The 22,353-nt window shown below is 37.6% G+C and overlaps 2 protein-coding genes and 1 pseudogene across 2 annotated transcripts; 2 read left to right on the top strand and 1 right to left on the bottom strand.

Moving 5' to 3' along the window:
- The first annotated feature begins 368 nt into the window (after window positions 1-368).
- LOC149739417 (ubiquitin-conjugating enzyme E2 E1 pseudogene) lies at window positions 369-1,109 on the top strand (annotated as a pseudogene).
- Window positions 1,110-4,999: 3,890 nt separating this feature from the next.
- Window positions 5,000-7,524, bottom strand: LOC149739416 (uncharacterized). The gene is made up of 4 exons (XM_089872338.1): window positions 6,330-7,524; window positions 5,650-5,831; window positions 5,191-5,366; window positions 5,000-5,132 (listed from the first exon to the last, which is right to left on the bottom strand). The coding sequence occupies exons 1-4, from the start codon at window positions 6,787-6,789 to the stop codon at window positions 5,123-5,125; spliced, it is 828 nt and encodes a 275-aa protein (XP_089728464.1). The 5' UTR covers window positions 6,790-7,524; the 3' UTR covers window positions 5,000-5,122.
- Window positions 7,525-11,302: 3,778 nt separating this feature from the next.
- Window positions 11,303-21,862, top strand: LOC149739415 (uncharacterized). The gene is made up of 16 exons (XM_089894169.1): window positions 11,303-11,460; window positions 11,735-11,859; window positions 12,003-12,057; window positions 12,265-12,356; window positions 12,427-12,559; window positions 12,615-12,706; window positions 12,772-12,931; window positions 13,127-13,281; window positions 13,593-13,651; window positions 15,047-15,152; window positions 15,227-15,388; window positions 15,596-15,726; window positions 15,793-15,860; window positions 15,988-16,171; window positions 17,675-17,760; window positions 21,549-21,862. Exons 1-16 carry the CDS (start codon window positions 11,439-11,441, stop codon window positions 21,656-21,658), a joined length of 1,740 nt encoding a protein of 579 aa, XP_089750295.1. The 5' UTR covers window positions 11,303-11,438; the 3' UTR covers window positions 21,659-21,862.
- Window positions 21,863-22,353: the final 491 nt, after the last annotated feature.

The raw sequence follows: 22,353 nt of genomic DNA, 5'->3' as shown, positions 1-22,353 counted from the left end.
TTACAGAATTACTTGACAGTATTATCACGACTTAATAAAACGCCCGTCAAAGCTAATTACTGTTTTTAAACATTAAAAAATATGTAAAAATAAAATAGAAACAGTATACTTTGAACAGGTAAAAAAATGCGAAATGGTAAGGTGCTATTTTTTAATGTTCGCTAAATCATAGTAAAGTCGATCATTTTTTTAGTTTGCGTGTGCGAACGGTTAAACTAGTTTCATAGCTTCATAAATCAACCTTGCATATTTCGTACAGTTTGATTTTGTCTCATGAAACTAGTTTAGTTTTGTAAAAAAACACTGAGATATAAGCATGAAGAAAATAATCAGGGGTCAATATGACTTTAATTTGAAATAAAAACAATTCGCAACAACTGGCTACAGAGGAAAGTTTCATCAGCGAACCAAATAATGAAACTCCGGGCCAAGCTCGCAAGTCGTTGAGCAAAAAGACAAAACCACAGAAGCCAAGAACGAAGAATCTGCTCCCAGCACACAACCACCTGAAATTAAACTAGTCAAACACAACCTGAAAAGTGGAAGCAGTGATACATCAAAATCAGAACGCGAAAAAAAGCTGAAACTTGACCGTGAAAAGCGACCCAGGGAAATAGCTTTAGCTTCAAAGGTCTGGTTGTCCAAGTCACCAAGAGGTCTTTCGTCAAGTGCAAAGAGGTTGCAGAAAGAACTGGCTGATATTACTTTGGATCCTCCGCCAAACTGCAGTGCTGGGCCAAAAGGAGACAACTTGTACGAGTGGATGTCAACCTTTTTGAGACCGCCTGGCTCTGTATATGAGGGTGGAATCTTTTTTTCTTGACATTCATTTCACCCAGGAGTATCCATTTAAGCCTCCCAAAGTTACTTTTTGTACTCGCATCTATCACTGTAATATCAACAGTCAGAGAGTAATTTGCTTAGATGTGCTGAAAGATAATTGGAGTCCAGCACTAACAGTTTCAAAGGTCCTGCTATCGGTTTGCTCTTTACTTTCAGACTGCAACCCAGCTGATCCGTTGGTTGCAAACATTGCCACTCAGTATTTCACCAACCACGAGGAGCATGACAGAATATCACGGCAGTGGACACAGAAATACGCCACGTGAATACTTGGTTGCATTCTTTACTCTTAGAATCAGAAGAACGCATTTTGTATACGGCCCTGTTCTTAGTTACGCAGATACTTGTAGGTAACAATGTTTGTTTAATCCAGCTATATATGTTGTTCTGGTTTCCTATTGGTACTGTAACATACCTGGCAGTTGTTTTTGTTTTAAAAGCATTTCACAATTAATCTTAAATGCCACTTAAATTTTACACCATTTTTTGTACTTGAAATAAAGGAACCGTGTTATACCTAAACTTACTATCAATGAACATAAGTAAGTAACTTTTACTTGGCTAGCAATTAGGCGCATGTCAAGTTAATCAACATTCAAAATGTGTTTCACAAATGTAAATGCCCAAATCTGTATGAAATTCATCTTGTTTTAAACACATTCCTTTTTCGGTTTTGTTTTTCAACCTTTTTGTATGGGTTAACAACCAACACAGTTCACTTTAGTGGCTCACGCTCACGCTCTTTGCTGTTTTCCTCCTTTCTGTGCAATACAGCTTTATGTACTTCAAAAAAAAAGTGAGTGGTTACGCTACTGCCATGCGCTAGAGTTTCCCCTGGCTTCAACCTCCTCAGGTAGTTCACCATCTTTCGGGTCCCAACTTGCACGCTCTCGTTCGACCTCGCCGACAGCCCGGAAAAGGTCTTTCGAATCTCGTATAGCCCTGCGTCTCGGGCACATGTTAGACTTCTTGGACCGTGTGTTTCAAGGCAGCTCGGGAAGTAGTGTAACGAGAATTTTCCGTTAGGGAGGTTCAGGCACCCTGCTTTAACGGCCTACCGCTAGGCCTACTCACAATCCCACTGATATTATAAAATGCGTTTTAATTGAAGGCGATAAAAGCTATAGTTCGTATACGTATAAAACTTGCTCAAAACACAACTCATATAAAACTTGCTGAAGACACAACTAAAAGGTAGCATGCAGAGAATCTAAAACAGTTGCATACAGTAAGAAGCCCGAGAGAGAACTGACCACCTTCTCGCTTTTCTAAGCGGCTGCGCCTTGGTATGCCTGCAGCCGCTCACGTGACACAATATACGCCTAATTGTTAATTACGGGAGAAGGAATGTGAAGAAAACAAATGGTAGAAACACGTGAAAGAACTCAAAACGCCACATAATGGAAAAGGAAACACAAAACGGAGAAAACACATTAACTGGATACAGTGAGGTGCTTTTGACGTTACACTCCCAAACCTAAAATTGCTACCCGCTCCTGCGGTAGTAGCTTAATAACGTGCCTAAAGTGAAAGTGGGAAAATGATACACAGGGTTCAGCAGCTGGACGTTCGCACCAGACGATCCGGTGGGCCTCATCGGAGCGCTGTCCAATACCGTGACGGGGGCGTAGCCTACATATCTCCGCCGTTCGTCTCGATCTCATCTTCTATCGCCGTTGCGTCGTGCTCTTGCTCCCTGACCTTCGTGTTATTCAATCGGCATTTTTTTTAAACGAATAAAATGTATTGTCTGTATGTTCCCGGCTTCATCTCGGATAATATAATTAACATCGCCCTTCCTCCCCAACACTGTATAGGGCCCTTTATACGACAAATGGAATTTCCTACATTTTCCTTCTGGTACGGCCGGGTTGTTCAGTAAAACCGTATCTCCGATTTCAAATGTTGTACCATGTTGTTTCTTGTTGTATTGTTTCTCCATGCGCAAACGCTGTCGTGTTAGCGTTTCACGTGCGACTTCTTCTGCCAACATCAGACGGTTACGAAGGCCTTCCAGTTGTGTACCGGAATACGAAGGTTCGTGATCATGTGTTGGTACCTTTGTAATCAGATCTGCTGGTAACCGCAGTGTCCGACCGGTAAGTAGATAATGTGGCGAAAACCCGGTGCTGTCGTGTCGGCTCGCATTATTAGATGCCACCACTGCCGAGAGTGCTTCATCCCACCGTCGTTCGTCGCGCTGGACGTAATTTCTCAACATAGCTACTATCGTTCGATTGTTTCTTTCGACTCCACCGTTCCCTTCGGGATGGTAACTTGTTGTCCGGCTACGTTTGCTGCCCATCAGCTGCAGCAGCGCGAACAGTTGACTCTCAAAGTTGCCACCTTTGTCGGAATGAACAACTTCAGGAACTCCGTGCACCGTAAACCAACGGTGGAAAAGCAAACTTGCAGTCTCAGCTGCTGTTTGGCGCCTCATGGGCCAAGCCCGGACGTACTTTGTGAATAAATCACACGCAACCAGAATGTATTGATATCCTCCCTTCGTCATCGTCAGCCAACCGAGCACGTCGATTTCGATTCGTTGCATGGCTCTACTCTCGTCTGATGGTTTCAACGGGGCACGCATCCTTTGAGTTGGTTTCTTGTTTACAGCGCATTGGAAGCACTTCCGACAATACGTGTCGACTGCCTCCCTCCAAGCTAGCCAATAAAACTTCTATTCTACCTTCGCTGTTGTTTTTCCGATGCCGAGATGGGCTTCCCCAAGTGGCTGGTCATGCAGTGACGCGATCTCTGTTCGCACCAAACTCTCCGGTACTAGAACTCGCTCTATCTCTCCACCGGGTTGGCATCTCTCCACCGGGTTGTTGTAGTATTTGACAGAATATACATGACGTCATTGTGAAGAAGTAACTTGTTAAATAAAGCCCAGTAGTGTCGTACTGACATGCTAGCGCTTTTCACTTTCTTATAAGCTGGACGCACGCCGCGGTTAAGCCATTGCCAAACAATCGCCAGATCAGGATCTTCCGTCTGTGCCGCGTGCATTTCATCGTTGGAATATCCAAGTTGTTGTTGTAAGTTGATATTATCAACCCTCAGTGGTTGGTCTGTGACTTCGATGTGCTCATCTTTGTTCACTTTGTACCGGCATTCCTCTTGTTCCCCTCCTTCCAATCTGCTCAAGGCGTCGGCATTTGCGTGTTTGTTACCGGACGATGGAGAAGCTCGAAGTTGTACTCGGCCAGATGTTCGACCCATCTTGCGCATTGACCGTAAAGTTCACGAGACTTCCAGAGCCACCTTAGAGATGCGTGATCAGTTCTTAAAAGGAATCTAGAACCAAGTAAATAACAGCGGTACAGTTTAGTAGCAAAAATCATCGCTAACAGTTCCTTCCGTGTCGTGGAGTAATGCCTCTCCGCAAAATCTGGGTACTGCAAAACTGGAGCGGTGGTTAGGGAATGTTTTAATGTGGTGAATGCTGTTTGGCAGTCATCGTTCCAGGAAAACCTTTTGTTTTTTCTGTGAGTTTGTGAAGTGGGGCGGCTACTTTAGCATAATTTTTAACGAATTTCCTGTAATATGATGTAAGGCCCACAAATTGTCTTACGTGCTTCACACTCTTTGGAACCGGCCATTCCGTAACTGAGCGTACTTTTTCGGGATCGCAAGATATTCCGTCCTTGGACACGACATGTCCCAGAAAATTTACCTTTCTCTGAAAAATGGAACATTTTGTAGGTTTTAGTGTCAAACCAGCGGAGACTATACGAAATAGTACATCAACCAGCTTTTGCAAATGTTCCTCGAACGTTTGGGCATATATAATGATGTCGTCTAAATAGGCAAGGACTCCTTGCCACTCGGTCCCACTTAAAACGATTCTCATTAATCTTTGAAAGCTACCGGCAGCGTTGCAAAGGCCCATGGGCATTACATTAAACTCGAACAACCCCATGTGGCTGGCAAAGGCGGTTTTCTCACGCGAATCTGCTGATATAGGGATTTGCCAGTAACCGGACCTAAGGTCGAGCGTAGAAAAATATGCCGAACCGGCCATCTCGTCCAAACTTTCATCCACCCGACGGATGGGATAACTATCGCGTTTGGTTAACTCGTTAACGTGACGATAATCTACACAAAACCTAGTCTCACCGGACTTCTATTTCACCAGTACGATCGCGCTTGACCAAGGTGAAGTAGAGGGTCGTATTAACTTTTGACTCAACATTGCTTGCACGATCTGTTCGACTTGTTTTGAGCTTGTCGAACAGGCTTGGCACTTCCGGTGTCGATCGTGTGTTCTACCAGATCAGTGGAACCTAAATCAGCCTGGTTAGCGGAAAAAGCTTTAGTATAGTTTTTACGCATGCTCCACACCTGATTTGTTTGTTTGGGGCTGATCGCGTCTCCGAGAGTGACACCTTCAACGATGGCGTTCCAGTGGGCGTCGACCTCTTCAGTACCCGTTCTACGCTCCACCGACAAACTTTCCACCTTTGTTGTGGAGGTGAATTGCTTGCAACACGTGCAGTTGGCAGATGAGTTGGAGTTACCTAGTATCACAAAGCACACGTTACTGGGATTTACGCGGTTTATGTTTCCCATGGCAGAAACTGGGGTAGCGGAAGCGATACGTACGCCGTTTGTCAATTGCACGTTCTCGTCAGTCAGGTTAGCAAGGCGAATGCTTGCGCGGTTGTTCTTGCAAGTTGTTACGCAGTTGACTAATAAAATATCAAACTTTTCCGTAAAATTCTCAATACGTTCGATAAAAGCCGGCATACCGGGTACATTATCTTCATTAGGTACATGCCAGACTTTACAAGATACACGTACCTCGATGTGACCGGGAACAATTAAATCCTCCGTCAAGCAAATGTCCGTTTGATTGGGAAGGAACGGTTTCGATAGCAGTGGGATGGAGCAATCCCCGATCGATAAAGTTTGAGCATCGTAGCACAATCGGCACTGTTGGTCTTGCAAGAAATCCAATCCCAATATGAAATTGTGTGTAATATCTGTAGCAATGTAAACATTTAGGTCCAAAGTTTTACTGCCCACTGTAATGGGTAATATTGCGGTGCCAGTTACGTTCAGGCTATTCCCATTTGCTCCAACGAATCGATTACCGGGAGGAATGGGTAGTAGCCGAGTAGGGTTGAGGTTGTCTAGGGACCAAACCTCAAACGACTCTTGCTTCATTATGCAAATGTCAGCGCCTGTGTCGACAAGTGCGCACATCGGCGTAGCACCCAACAAAATATTAACAAAACGCTTTCGATCGCTAAATCGAGTTTGGCCTACTTGAAAAGTCTGACGTTTCCGGGGATCTTTAAGGTTGAAAACTTTGTCGGGTTTCGAAGCGTTTCCCGACATCATAATTGGTGGTCTGGAAATATTAAAACGAGTGGTTTTGTTGTTGCTACGGTTTGTTTGGTCACTGGTTTTGGTTGCTTTACCCTTACTCACACACTCTGCCCGTACGTGACCCATTCGACCACAATTAAAACACTTACGATTATTGAAGTTGCCGTGACGATTGTATGTATTTCGGTTTGGCCATCTTGGTCCGTGATCATTCTCATACGTTTGCCGTGATGCTGATCGTACTTCCAAACGCTGCTGTTTTACTTGATCAAGGTCTGAGCGTAGCTTGGCCAAGACATTCCCGATGTCGGTGGACTTTCTTATCGACTCTCGTTCCATTTCACTTAGCTTTGTAAGGATGACGGAGAATTCATTTCGGTGGTCTGCCGTCGTCATACACGTTGCACGATCGACAGGCATTGCCTCAAGCGACGTGCTAGAATTGTCGTTCGTTAAAACAACTTGGGCAGCGACCCAAAATTCCCGTGCATAATCCAACTTTTGTGGTATTGTTTGCGCTAGCTGCCTATAATGGAGTCCGTTAATAAGTGCGAGATACATGATCTCGTCCTTTGCGGGACTCTCTTCTGGATAGGCAAGGTCTCCCATATAGACTTCACTGAATATGCGAAATCTTTATTGCTCTCGCGCGCGTCTTGCCTCCGGTTGAACAGTTCGTTTCGGCGAATGGCTAACATGCCCTTGTCTGACTTTGCGTTACGTGCCCGCAGCAGGATAGTCTCTAGCAACAAGGAGAACATGCTTTTATCCTTGCCTTGAATTTGCCAGCGAAGATCCGCGTCTATCGCAGTCAAGAACATATGACGTCGCACGTCTTCGGTCGCTTTGACGGTTTCACAGTACAAGGTAAATACGTTAATAAAATCGTCGATATTTTGGGTTGGATTAAACGTGGGAGGAGACATTAAAAAGTTAAAAGACATAGCGAAGGCGCAACAAAAAAAGGGTTAATATAAAATCAGCGGAGCTCTCTCTCGCAGTCAAATTGTGAGTTATAAAGCGATAGCAGGGTCCTGGCAGGATCGCCAATTTGTAACGAGAATTTTTCGTTAGGGAGGTTCAGGCACCCTGCTTTAACGGCCTACCGCTAGGCCTACTCACAATCCCACTGATATTATAAAATGCTCTTTAATTGAAGGCGATAAAAGCTATAGTTCGTATACGTATAAAACTTGCTCAAAACACAACTCCTATAAAACTTGCTGAAGACACAACTAAAAGGTAGCATACAGAGAATCTAAAACAGTTGCATACAGTAAGAAGCCCGAGAGACAACTGACCACGTTCTCGCTTTTCTAAGCGGCTGCGCCTCGGTATGCCTGCAGCAGCTCACGTGACACAATATACGCCCAACTGGTAATTACGGGAGAAGGATTGTGAGTAATACCCGGCCGTCGCGTACAGGCACCGACGATAAACCCCAACGAGTAGGAAGCGTGAGCCCGAGTGAAGTAGCGGCCGTTAGTGCAGAATTTGGTGGTAGTAGCAAATATTCAAGTGGGAACTTTGAAGGTCGAAGTGGAGAAAGGTTCCATGTGAACAGCAGTAGAACATGGGTCAGTCGACCCTATATGCTCGCGTTGCCCGGGCGGACCAAAAGGGAATCGGGTTAATATTCCCGAATCAAAACAGAGCTTGGCACTCCGGCGCCTTATAGTGCGGTAACGCAAGCGAAATCGGAAACATTGGTGTGAACCTGGAAAAAGTTCTCTTTTCTTTGAAAGGGTTGGCGACCCTGAAATCGGTTTGCCTGGAGATGGGGACATGTGCCCCCCGTAGCACTTCTCTTGTGCTGTCCTGAGAGCCCGCGTCGGCTCGTGAAAATCCGAGGGAGATGGTGTAATTTTCGTGCAAGGTCGTACCCATATCCGCAATTTTCAAACGTAATGATGAACAGCCAACAACAGCGCCACGTAATAAAATGCGTTCAACCTTAATAAAATAGTGTGAAAATTTCTTGATTTGTGGAACTTTGAAAAAGTGGATAACAATCAAAAGACGTAAACAATTTTCAAACGTAATGATAAACAGCCAACAACAGCGCCACGTAATAAAATGCGTTCAACCTTAATAAAATAGTGTGAAAATTTCTTGATTTGTGGAACTTTGATGACGTCAGAAAACAAGATTTAGAGATGGGTCTGAGTTTTAAAATATTCAGCATGTCCAGTTACATAAGTGTACCAAATTACATGCTTTTACCTCAAATCCCACAATTCGACCATTATTTTGCACAATTCTGTCGGACTACAAGGCACATTATCGTTTGAACAATACTAATTGCATACAGTAATATAATGTTGGTAACACGGTAAAAACTATAGCAGTAGAGCAAGGAAAAGAATGTTTAAACTTGATTTCGAAAGTGTTTAATATTATTTTTTGGTATCTACTGGTATTTCTTATATATTTATTAAGTGATTAATTAATCAAAATTAACAATAATTTAAAACTGTCCCGTCTTATCCTGTGTGTTTTCGAATTTGTAAAATTACACATGTTGTCCGAAAAAATAAATAAATCCTCATGTGTTAATATATATGTTTTTAATTATTGTCAATTACTAAATGCATGATAATACTAATTCGTGGTATTACTCAAAACCCGCCATATTTTTTAATTTAAACAATATTTGGCAACACGCGCTTCCCATCTCCTCCCATTTTACTCTACGTGACTTGCAAATTATAAGCTAAGAATAATTGCTCTGTCCGCTGGATGTCGCACAAAAGCCTACGAAGACGCTTCGACGCCACTAAGGTCAATGACGGGGCAGCACTTCTTCACCACTATGTTCACAAGGAGGTTTATGCTACAGTGTTTATTTTGTGAACCAACCATCGGTCAATTTGTGAATGTTTACGAGTATTTTATCTCTCTTAATTTTTGGGCTTTTTAACCTTTTTCTGTTATGCATTAATTTCGCTTACAGTTTTATATCTTTAGTATATTCCTCACACATTTAAACCTTATCTTCCCCGCTTGGCGCTTTTTACTTTTAGCTTCCACATTTTCTATATCCTTACTTTCTTCGGTTATTCTGCCTGCTTTCTGAAGAAGAAGATAATTGTGTTTCTTGACTTTTTTGAAATATTGAATTTTTTTAATTATTAAATATAAAATTTCAAATGTGTGGGTGATTGCGGATTTTTTGTGATGTTTGACATTACCCCATAGCCAACTGTCATCACAAATTAAGCTATGACTGGAAATTTTACATCCAAATGAAAGTAAATATAATTGCTGCGAAAATTCCACGCAAAGAAGTGACGTCACGCGTAACCGATAACACAGCATGATTTAATTTATTCAAGGCAACTTTTGCCAAAATCTAATCACGATTTTGTTGATTTATTATTTGCGAAACAATTGACTGGAAACAAGTGCTGCGTCACGACAGCAATTTCTTAACATTCTGAATCATTTTTAAATTTCGAAGATACAACCGAACCCGTACGGAACCCGTAACTTTTACATTGAACATAAAAACTTGGTTTTTCAGTAATTGATGCCGCGATTGTCGTTCCATACTTAAAGAAACATACCAACGAAAAATTAAATTTAGAATAACTGCTCGCGCATGTAGTTGTTCAAGAAAATGCGGGCCATCTTTTCTGCGCCCCCTATTGAATTTCCGAAACTTCTAGCGTCGGTTACATATTTCTGAAAAAAAATAGACCAAGGAAACTCCATGCATTAAGGAAACTCTATGCAGTATATTATGTTTAAATAATCCTTGGGGCGAAAGAGCTATTTAATACTCGGCTGTTCTCATATTATTGTCGTTGTTTGTTGTTTTTCGAATAAACTCGGGACACGTGAAGGTTGACACGACTACGGCAGGTGGCGTGTGCCTACCTACGCACCGCAAAGTTAGTATAGACCAAGTTAGGAAACGGCGCTCGTGTCCGCCATTACGGAGCCCATAGAGCGTGAATCGCCTATACAAATGCATGGTCGGCATGTGTTCATTTAGTTCTTGTAAGCGATACAAAGCTAGAAAACACGTATAGCGGTTGTTTTAACGTTTAAAATATAATTTCTAATATAAATCTTGTTATATAATATTAAATCTAGGAATTAATGTAAAGTAAATTAATATTTTAACTGGTTTTCGGGGTACAGTGTGGTTTAACAGGGTACTTTACGTTGGCGATTAAAACTACACGTATATGATCATACCTATTAAAACTTACACGTATATGATCATACCTACCAATCTACAGAGCTATTCTTTACTACATTTATAACCCAACATGAGCGGACATGCAGCTCCAAACTGCTTAAGTACTAGCAGATAAGGTGTTCGCGTTTTCCGATTTCATAAAGACCCGTAACGCAGAAAAGGTAGCTTACTAATTCAAGCAGAGGACCAAAAATAGTAACTGAGTTTTGTTTTCCTCAATGTCACTTCGATATTAGGCAAATTTTACACAGATACCTTAAGTTTCGTTGCCGGGTATACGTGTTAAGTTTGTAAGCCAAAAAGTAAAATCACGGCAATTTACATGCAAAACTGCTGCTAGATACACCAGTTTATAGTAATGTTATGCGTTTTTGTTTGTATGTTTATATTTTAAACATGTTCTTTTTTGATTTTGGTTAGAAAACTTGATATTTTCTGTTTTTTACTCTTTAATCGATTGAGTGTTCAATAAAAGTTGATTATTTTTTTGAGGTTTATTATTGTGATAAGATATAACATTAGTAGAAAGCCATTTTTACGCGCAGAAGTGCTTGGTTTTTTAAAAAATCGCAATATTTAAACGAAAAACAGCACCCAGCAATGATAAAATGCTATGCCGTGGGCTCCGTAATGGTGGCAACTATGACGTCATAGACGCGAGACAATGGATAACAAGACTCGTTGTTTTACAATCCGTTTCCTAACTTGGTCTATACTAACTTTGACGCACCGCACCTATCTGACCACACAAGCTATTCGAAAACTTAGATTAATTAAACACAGCTGGCACAAGATGTCGGACGAAAACATATAATAAACATAGTGACGTCACATTGTATGTATAGTGGAATAACGATTTCTCCATTCATCAAGTGCTGTCAGTGATGTTTCACGTGCCGGAAAGAAGAACTATTACTTACCCAACGCGAAACATGCAATCATTGAATTAAGCCATTTTAAGGCAGTCTGCGATCTTTGCTTGTTTGTCCATGTGTATGCAGTGTTTTGTTTACTTTAAATTTAAATTAAGTTATTTGACGATAGTATCAAGATGACGTTTGTCACAATCTCAGGTGCGTCGGAAATATGTTATATCTTTAAAAAATCAACATATGTGTATATGTATATGTGGCAGAGTGCTGGGAGATGGGACATCTTTAGCACATGGTTTCCAAATATCCTGACCGTGTTTTCTTTCTTCACTATTAAATGGGTCGAGAATATCGAATAAAGGGGTGTCCCATCTTCTCCCACCCTACTCTATATCTGTTACTTTGTTAATATAATGTATACAGTTTGTAAGTAAATAACACAAGCGTTTTGAAAAAAACTGTGTAAACCCGGCAGATACCTACGAGACAAAGAACTATACGTCAATGTGTAAAGGGTTTGGTGATATAACATGGAAAATAGTGACAACATTGGCGTTCATAATTTCATTAGTAGCCCTCATACTAAGTGTTAGAACTCACGTAAGTATCTGCATTACCTTGTATGAGAACTCTGGGATATTTTACAGGCTTAGAAGATTTAATATAAAACTCGTTTTCTATTTTTATTTTAACTATAATCTTTCTGGAGAAATAGCAACTTAAACTAACAGAAATACCCGCAGGTAAACGTCAACAATGCTGGAATGCCGATTTTAATAGTGACTCCGTCTGCTAACTGTACGTATTGGTGTTTTGTGTTTTCATATTTCCATTTAATAATGTTTAAATAACTATAAGCAACCTCATTAAAAAAATTCCTTTCAGGGTGCCCTTTTGTTTATTCGGACTATAAAACGTATTAGAGCAGTTATCATAATATTATTTCTGATTTGTTCAAACGTTTAGCCTAAATTTCTGAAATTTTATTTTTTACTCCACAATCAGCTGTGAACTTGCCCAGATCATGTCACGAAATAAGGAACCACGTATCTGGTGTATACACAATCAAACCAAAAGGATCAATTTTTCCATTTAAGGTTTGAAAGGCAAATTGTTATTGCTATTGGCGAAAAATCTTACTGCTATATTTTATTTATTCTTCTGTAGACTTACTGTGAAATGCAAGATCAAGAGGGCGGCTGGACGCTTGTAGCCTCGATTCACGAGAATAACATTCATGGGAAATGTTCCCCTGGGGATAAATGGTCAAGCGAGCAGGGAGGCATAACTGCTTTAACCGGTCAGTTATATATTTTGTTTAAATTATAAAACTGTTTTGTTAACTTTCATAAAAGGCTCCGGAAACTGGGCAAATCGTAACACATTTGGGAATCTTGAAGCTGTGACGTCACAAGATTATAAAAACTCTGCATACATGGACGTAAACGTAAGTTCACGTTTGTTGCCTGTTATTTAATTAGAATCTAGCTATATTTTAAACAAATTACTCAGGGGTCGAACGTTATGTTGTGGCACGTACGGAATGGTGTGAGATTATCTGACTTGAGCAGAAGAGCACATTTTAAATATTTAACCACCGACAACGTTTTGTTAAACAACGGAAAATCACTTCAACGTCTTTATAGAGATCACGTGCCTTTAAAACTATCAGGTATAACTTGTTAATGCATACTGCAACGAATCAGGTGAGCATTGCTATTAGATTACGACGTTGAACCGACTAGCTGATTTACACAGTTTTATTATCAAAGTATATATCCAGAATTTTTTACCACATTTGTACATCTTCCTCAAATTACGTAAATAAAATCAATTAAACTGGGTAAATAATCTTTTCTTTAATTAGTCGGCGGTCTTAAACCGCTGATTCAATCCATCAACGCAACGTCAGTAAACACAACTAGCTTGATTCCTGGTTGGTTCAACTACCGATACAGTTCCAGTTCAAATGCGATGTCTATACTTGATGGTGGAAATGATATGTACGATACCGGAAACAAGGTAATTTGCAAAAACATCCTTTAAGAAAACGCTTGACGTTTTATGCTGTTGGAGTTACACGAAATTATATTATTTCTTAATGGGTATTTTCCTTTATTTTAATCGCATTTTTACGTTAAAACGTTTAAAAGTAATTTCTACTTCCCGCCAAACACAACAGGATACCTAAATAATCGGCCGATAATCGCTCTCTCCCATTGGCAGTGCCTTTACTGCCCGTAGTGTAAACCCGCCTCAATATATAGTGTCTTACGCCTTTTTTCTAGGTCATGTTAATTTTATTTGTATCGTTAAACATTATTTATGTTTAGGTATCTTTTCGAGTGAACGGTGGCAATTTTACACAAGCCTATTACGATAGAGACGCATTGTAAGTAAACCGAGTATCATTATCATGGTAGGGTCTAGGGTGGGGTAAGTTAGCATAATACTATAGGGTGGGATGAGTTATTACAATTTGATTTTGAAAAAATTCATTTTAAATTCAGTATTCTAGTTCAATAACAATATAGACTGAAACATTTATACAGTTTGATTTTGTTTTATAAAGTTAGTTTTTGGGAAACATAAGGTAGACAGGGGTCAATTCGCTTAATTTAGGGACGCACAAAGCACAATAACACCATTTTAATTTTTTTATATGAAGTTTACGTGAAAACGAAACTTGCACACCCAGTTAATTTTTTTTTTATTACCTATACATGATGCTGAATAATATTAATCTTACCCAGTAGACTTTTAGGTATTTATTTCCCAAACTTTAAGTGGTTTGTTTTTAGGTAAACATTTGATACCAAGCGAGGTATACAAATACAATATCTTATCATTATATAATAATGAGATAATGTAAGAAAAATATATTCGAAATTCAGTTACATACACTTGGTGATAATTTATGAAAAGTGTATTTTGCGAAACGAAAAAATACACTTTTTGTACGATGCAATGTTGATTAGTTAATGTTCCAACAATACCACTTATCATTCGAAAAATATTAGTACTTTATTCAATCACGACTTGTAGGTAACAGTCAGGTTGAACAAAAAATGTTAATGACAATTTTAAAGTGTCTCATCTTCTCCTACCTGTTTGCAAATCGCTAAAATAGCACCTGGTGCTCACTATAGACTATGGTATTACTAAAAATATACATTTTGGTGTGTGTCGTATATTTTGTTATGTGCTAAGACTACCCATCTTATCCACCCTATAATATATAAAATTATATAGAAAAAGCATAAATAGTATTTGACTCGTTTTGCGAGTGTAACATTACCATGTTTTAAAATACCAAGTGAACTTTATACTATATATGTGGTTTGCAATCTGCATAGCAGAAACAAGTTACATGTTTATATATGGTTGCTTAATGAATTGTTGCTGGCAGTGTAATTCTATTCACTTTACTTGTTTTTATGGTATTTGGCAGCATAAACCAAACATGTAGCAAATCTCAAGTAAAATAAGCGTAACATATCCTTTCACATAAAGGCAGTTTAATGTAATACTTTGACTGTCTCTTAAAAAATAACACACTTGTGTAGTGATTGGTAAGCGTTTATGTCTAATTACACTGCTATCTTTGTTCGTTATTAAATATTCTAACCTATCCTATAATCGGCACAATGACCCAACACTCATTATTATCAAACACACAACAGTCAGTATAGCAAAATGATTAAAAACGTGAACGTTAAAATCGCAAAACACAATTATAGGAATAAGGAATATGTTCTTTTTCATTGATGATTTTACTTTCACCCAGTTTGTATCAGTACGGCGTTGAGTTCAGCACCGCAACCATTTATCCATTCCTTGCCTTGGCATGGATAGGTAACAATAACGGGGCACTTCAATCCTTTGATATTAAGGTAAAACATTGGGATAGAGCTTGACAACAAATTGAAATTGATCCGTTGCTACAATAATTCGTTTAATACTCAAGGTTTACTCCAACTACGGAGCAGATGGGAGCGGAAGGTTTTCCACTTACAATACAACTACAATTACACTTGGCGATTTTACGATTAAATATCGAGTATTTAATGTATATGCTGCACGAGATCCTTCTGTTTGTGAGGTCTATTTCTACATGGGAAGCAGAAATGTAAAAATAGATACTTGTATATTAGCACTTTACTATGTTTTAAAGGTTTGCATCCTTTAAAAAAGCCCAGTATAAAGGCTCTTAACAGTTGGATAGCTGTCTGGCAAAACTTTATCCAATGTAGAGCATAACGAATTAGTGAATTAGTTATTTTTCTCGTTTAATATGTATGGTGCATTTAAAACTTTACCCGCTTGTTTTAAACAGAAATGGCATTCCAAGTTTCCGAGCATGATGGAAAGTATTTCCTGGGGCACCTCTACAAGTCATGCGACTAATATCGTTCGCGTATCAGGAAGCCCAGAGAAAATCGTGTTCGGTTATACCCTACTTTCAAAGTAATTAATGTTTTTATAAAACAATGAGTACAATTTTACCACACAAACTTTATACTCACTTTGCAGGAGATCGGGTTTACGTGTAACTGCTGATGAAGTGACAACCGTTTTATCGGAATACATAAAAGCTGCAAGTAAGTAAGGACTTTATTAAAACGATAGGTATACCAAACTGGTTTATTTTGAAACAGTTTACATTTTATTGATAAAAAGCTAAATATAAAACTTTGATAAAAAGGTATTTTAACATTTGTGCTGCAGACGATTTTACATTTAAATTCAACAACGAGCGATTAACTGCACAAAGTCGTATCTTTGTTGGCTCCCGCCAACTTATGAATGAGACGATTCCGGCAACTGAAAGAAAGACGGTCCAGTTTGGAGAGATACAGTTTCGTGCTTATAACAGCATAGGTTTTCCTAACGCTCTGTGTGCAGGATTCAGGTTTGTTATTATGCGGTTATTTATGTGTTCTGATCATAGACTCCTTAAAATAAGGACAGGAATGTTACGACCTCTTGGTTTGTAACTTGAGTTCGAAAAATTAACTGAAGTCCTGGGCTAAAATTACTTTTAGAGAAGCTAAAGACACAATCTCGGATTCCATTATTCCATATTATAGGGTATTCGAGAATGGCGAGTTCAATAGTGTTACTTTCAACACCATTCGAGTTTACTTTTAAGGTCTAATATTATTTTTTTTTGGTCAAAATACTAAATTTAAGTCATTTTCTGCCTATTTTTGCGTCTAACTCTTAAAGCAAAAGATTTTTAAACAAGTTTGCGACGAAGCATGATATTGTAGACTTACTGCATCGAATGGTTGATATCTATATCACCGTTTGCTACTGTAGATTTTGTTTGTTTCTCTTCCGAAGCTGTATATAGCTGGCGATTTCATAGGGTCTTTGTGTTGCTTTTTGCTTTGGTGAAACTGTGTCACGTTGTTGCGGTTGCTTTGGTTGCGGAGGCAACTATATAGGGACGCCCTATGTAAAGATCATATCCTTTCCAAAAGATCCTAAGAAGAGGGGGAGTTGGATTTTGGCAAAGCCAAATGCGAAACAAAGCTTTTCAACTTTAAACGGGTATCCAAAATCAGCTTTGAAGAAGGTGAAATCAGCCTGACGCCCAACACCACCGTCTATATCAGAAGTAATAGCTAAATGTGCGGACAGCTAAAGAGACTGCAGACAAGATTTAAGATTTTTAAAACTTTTGTGCTTAAATCAGCTCATTTTACGCTAGCTTTAATGCCATAAAAGACCAGCAAACCCTGTACCTATAAAACACTGATGACAACCCAACAAGTGAACCCGTTAAATTTTTATTTTTGATTACAGTACTAATTTGAGCACAAAAGTGGTCAAAATCTTGGATCTTGTCTGCAGTCGCTTTAGCTGCCCGCACCTTTCAGCTCTAGCTTCTGATACCCTATTAAAACAAAATGTACAGTAGTAAACGGTGAAAAATATTAACCATTAGATGCAGTAAGGGCGATATATTATGATTGCCCACAGACTTCTTTAAAATGTTTTGCTTTAAGAGTTAGACGCAGAAGTTCGCCAAATTACCTACTGAAATTTAGTAATTTGACGGTAAAATATATTTTTTCACCTTAAAAATGACCTCGAATGATGGTAAAGTATCATAATTGAACTCGACTTCCTCAAATACCCTAATATGGATACCAGGATTGTGTCTCTAGCTTTTCTAAAGGTCATTTTAGCTCAGGACTCAAGTTAACCCTCGGACTCAAGTTACAAACCCCGATCACGGGAGGTTCCAGTCCTTAACTTAAGCAGCCTATCTGGTTCTGATTCCCTTAGTTGTTCAACCAATTATTTTTGTAAGCTACAAAGTAATAGAATATTAAAATTAGACTAGTTTATGCTTGTTAAAAATAATATATAAAGAGAAAAAATAAAATCATGTTTTAATTAACAGTACAATATCTACTTTTCCTGAAAGAATGTGTTTGGGTGGGATTAACACATATAGGCGAGTCAGAAAACAGTGCGGCGATTTCGCAGGTAAAGTTATTATGAAGTAGAGTCGGGAAAGATGGGACTCCGTGTGCTTTTGTGCTTTTTAACGAATGACAAAATCTTATAGTATTATTTAATAGTATTCTCACGGTCCAACAAAGTGCGTGGTAAAGATAATAACTGTTTTTAAATATTTTTTCGGTGGCTAAAAAAACGCATATTAGCAAGATATTCATCATTAGTCCAGTATTTTAGTAAATTCAAATTGGCCGAAACATTTCGGACAGATTGATTTTGTCTCATAAAACTAGTTATAGTTTTGTGGATAAAACTGAGATATAAACATCTGGAAAACAAACAGGGAAATATATGTATTAAAGTTTAAATTAAATATTTATATTACGCATAAAAAATGCTAACTATAAGTAGCAGAGATATTTCATTTTTGTTCCGTCTTCCCTCCACAGTTTTGTAGGTCTTTATTACCAAACTTTAAAAGGTGCGCTTTTAATTCGAATATTTATACACCAGGTGTGTTTCAAATGTAAAATACTGATATAACAACAAGAAAATATATGCAAAATATAATTGAAACTCAGTTTAAAAAAAAAAAAATTAAACTCGTGGTGTTTTTAAATTAATAAAAAACAGCTGTTGTCCGAATCTTCCCCCAGTTTATTTACTGTGCAAAACAAAAACTCCGTATTGATAAAAATGCTCAAATGTGATTTAAAGGTACCAGCAAAGTTTTAAAACCAAAACATCGCGTATGGAAAACCACTTGAGTAAAATAATGCGGCTGTGCACAATACATGGAATTTCGCATGAACGAAAACACCTTTGGAGACTTCTAGTTTCTAATCTACTGAACAATATTAAAAAAAGTGTTCAAATTAACTGGTGAAAGAAAAATGGTTGAGTCAGCATAGTTTGTTGCAATGTCCAGACGAAAAATATTTTTTTTATGGTGCAGGACGGGGTAAAACGATATAGTTTTATTATAACAATTTTTACGAGTACCCATATGATGACAGTTGAAACAATGTTACTGTAATATTTTACCGTGTTTTTACGGTCAAACAAAACGCCCGGCAAAGGCAGTTAAAATTGTTGAAAGGGCATACCAACAAAAAATTGTTTGTGGATAGAGATGCTAAAATGTGTACCAACAGTCCAACACCAACAAAGCTGTACCCAAGAAAAATCGTCGGAGCGACATGTATGTGATTTCCCATTAGAAAAATGTCACTAAACTTTAAGCGTTTTGGTTTCTGAACTACTGAAAAGTTTTTAAATAAATAATTTTGGATTTGGTTCATGATTGCCTCATGGGCGTCGCCAAGGGGGGGGGGGGGGGGGCCGGAGGGGCCATGCCCCCCCCCCAAATTTTGAGTTTTACAGTAATGTTATTGGTGAAAAAATAAAATTAAAGTGTTAAACGTGCTAAACAGTGATGTTCAAATGGGGGATCTCGATCCGGTTCCGGATCTTTTTTCTAATTAAAAGAAAAAGAAAGAAAACATTTAAGCCTGTTTTTAAATTTCTTACACATGCTAAATGATAAGGTGTCAGTCCCTATTATGACGCAAATAATCGCCGTGTGAAATGCTATTATGTCGTAATTAGTTGCCAGGTCAAACAATCGCTATTATGATGGATGAATTCACGTGTGAATCCATATTATTTCGTAATAAACAGTCTACCTGCTAGCTAAGAAAAACAAATCTCAAATTTTGTGACAAAAATGGCTGGTGGTAGGCAACGAATAGAGTTTTAAATGTAGTTGTAGATCGTTGTGTTTCCATGCGGCGTAATTGTGAAAAATAAATGCCATTCACAGTACGCCTTCCCGTGTTTTGTGTTGTAATTAGGAGGTTTTTCAAACCCAAAATACAACCGTAAAACATTTGGCCCCCACCAAAATTTTAGGCTGGCTACGCCCTTGGATTGCCTTTTCTTTATAAATGTATAAAAATATAAACTGTAGACTCTATTATTTTGTAGTTATTCGTTTAAACCTATGCTACATACCAAGTTATGCCGACTCGGCACTTTCTTAAAATAAATTTTTAACAGGAACAATTTTTCTTAAGAAAATACAGCAGGTACTAGTGAGATATAATAAACATTTGAATCTATAGGTCTGCATAGTTTTGAGCTAAGTTTAATAAAAAAACTCATACATAAAGTTATTTTGATATATCGAATCATTTATTATATACCACATCCCTTTTTAAATCTCTTACAGTAAGTTGAAAACTTGAAACGGTCAAAGTTTATTAACACTTTTCATATGGAAAGTCGCATGCATTGTCGCACGACCGATTATTTGTACTCCAGCTGTTAAATTTGTGGTTTTGTCACGCATTTTTTTAGATGCTGTATCGTTGTTTTAAACATTACTGGTAAACATTAATATATAGTACAATGGGGGATGATGGGACATATTGCCTAATATTCCAAAATCAAAACAGGTTGCGTTTTTTGGGTAATACCACGAATTAGTACTATCATTCCTTTATTAATTGACAACAAAGCTAAAAAATATAATAAAACACACGAGAAGTTATTTAGCAATTCGCACAACAGGTGAAACTTTACAAATTCGAAAAAAAAACAGGATGAGATAGGACAGTTTAAAATCATTGGTAATTTTGATTAATAAGTGTATTTATTATTAGGAATACACGTAAATAACACGAAATAATACTGTACGCTTTGAAAATCAGGTTCAAACATGCCTTTCCTTGCCCTACTGGTACAGTTTTTAACATGTTACCCACAATATATTAACTGCATAATAATTGTGTGAACGACAATGGGTATTGTTCGAACATCAGTTGATAAATATTATATCCTATAAAAAATATATATATAAACTTGTAATAACAAAAACTTGATAATAACTATTAATAAAGTTCACATTTTTTTGTCACAAATTGGGTATTACTACACTGTTTTTCGTACAAACTACTTTTCATAAAATATCTCCAAGTGCAAATGACTGAATTTCGAATATATTTTCAAAATATTGTCTTTTTATTATATCAGTATCTTATAATGAATAACCCCTGAGGTATAAATTATTAAATTAAAAGCAAATCTTTAAAAGTTCGGCAATGAAAACATACAAAACTACAATGTGGGGGAAGATGGGACATTAAATTGAAATATCTTTACATTAGCTGTATTCTGCAACTTGTAGTTAACCTACCGAATTTAACCGGCTGTGCTAGTTTATTTGTCATGTAAACTTTATACTTATAACTTTAGTTTAAACCAATACTTTTTTGCTCTTTTTGTTTAAATTAAAATCATATTTAACCCTGCCTATTTTCCGTTTACGAATATCTAAGTTTTTTAAACAAAACTAAAACTAGTTTTATAAGATAAAGTCAAATTGTACGAAATATTCAAGGTTGTTTTATGAAGCTATAAAACTAGTTTTAATCGTTTACACTTGCAAACAATAAAATTTCATCCGCTTTAGTATCATTTTTGCAACATTTAAAATTAGCACCTTACTATTTCGCATTTTTTTACCTGTGCGTTTTATAAAGTCGTTATAATACTGTCGAAAAATTCTGTAACATCACTTTTATGATTGTCATTAAATGGGGGTTCGTAAAATTAAATTAAAAAAGCCTTGACTGACAAGTGTCCCATCTTCCCCTATCCTACTATATTCTATTAATTTTTATGAAAAAGCGCTCTTCTGCATGACGTTAACATTTTTTACAGTGGTTAAAAAACAAAAGTTTGTCATACCTATATACATATAAAGCAGTGTTAGTAAAAATTATTCTATTACCAAAGCGAAAATACTGTTACAGCATGGGAAGGAAATTTAAACCAGTATCAAAACTCGAATCCAGAAATAGCAACGGAGAGTGGAAGGTCCCGCAACGAAATAAATTCTACTATTTTGTTATTCGTTAAATAAATGAAGTAATTATAGAATGTTTGCATATACATCTATACAGTGTTATTTATTGCTGGTTACTTGTTAATTTTACTCCATGCATAAGAGTGTAAACGGAATCTTGTCTATATCATTTGTTGACTATACTTGTAAAAAATTAAATAAATGTAATAATCTTTATAGTCCTAACGCTTCAACAATAATAAACTTTATACAGCTGGTTTACATGCGTCTGCTCAAATATTTTGTTGTGGAAATTTAGTGATTACTTATACAAATTAGAACATAAAGTGGTCGTATACAAGCTTTCTTACGTATTTTGATTTGGGGAATGGGAAGTGCTTCTAAAAAAATGTAAGTTAATAAAAGTCATTACTTAAAAATTTCAATTTCGATATATGCGAGAATTAAGATATTAAAACACGAAAATGATGGTGCTTACCAAACACGCTACTGAAGTTATATTGGAACGGTGTCGGCAGAAACAGTCGAAGTGGCCCAACAAAGCGCTAGACAGCTATAAAATACATTTTAGTCAGAGTGATTTGTTTTACTTTGTTTAAATTGTAAATGCTGTATTTCATTATTGAAGTTCTAAGCTGTAATAGTAAATAGAATAGAAAAATTAATTAGTCATTCTCACCATGATGGCAACTACGATGATGCGTTTAAACCGTTTGATATAGTAGGGCCTGGTCTAGACTTCAAACTTTGTA

Source organism: Ciona robusta, chromosome 2, assembly GCF_009617815.1.
Source record: "Ciona robusta chromosome 2, ASM961781v2".
In the NCBI taxonomy this organism is placed as follows: domain Eukaryota; kingdom Metazoa; phylum Chordata; class Ascidiacea; order Phlebobranchia; family Cionidae; genus Ciona; species Ciona robusta.
This window is presented reverse-complemented; position numbering and strand designations above follow the sequence as displayed.

Excerpts from the sequence above, each read along its gene's own strand:
- LOC149739416 (XM_089872338.1), bottom strand. The coding sequence starts at position 6,789 with ATGGGAGACCTTGCCTATCCAGAAGAGAGTCCCGCAAAGGACGAGATC. Across the intron at positions 5,832-6,329 it reads TCACGGCAACTTCAATAATC|ATATTACACACAATTTCATA; the intron begins GTAAGTGTTTTA and ends ACATTGCTACAG. Across the intron at positions 5,367-5,649 it reads TTGTTCCCGGTCACATCGAG|GTAACTCCAACTCATCTGCC; the intron begins GTACGTGTATCT and ends TTGTGATACTAG.
- LOC149739415 (XM_089894169.1), top strand. The coding sequence starts at position 11,439 with ATGACGTTTGTCACAATCTCAG. Across the intron at positions 12,560-12,614 it reads AGGCATAACTGCTTTAACCG|GCTCCGGAAACTGGGCAAAT; the intron begins GTCAGTTATATA and ends CTTTCATAAAAG. Across the intron at positions 13,282-13,592 it reads TGTACGATACCGGAAACAAG|GTATCTTTTCGAGTGAACGG; the intron begins GTAATTTGCAAA and ends ATTTATGTTTAG.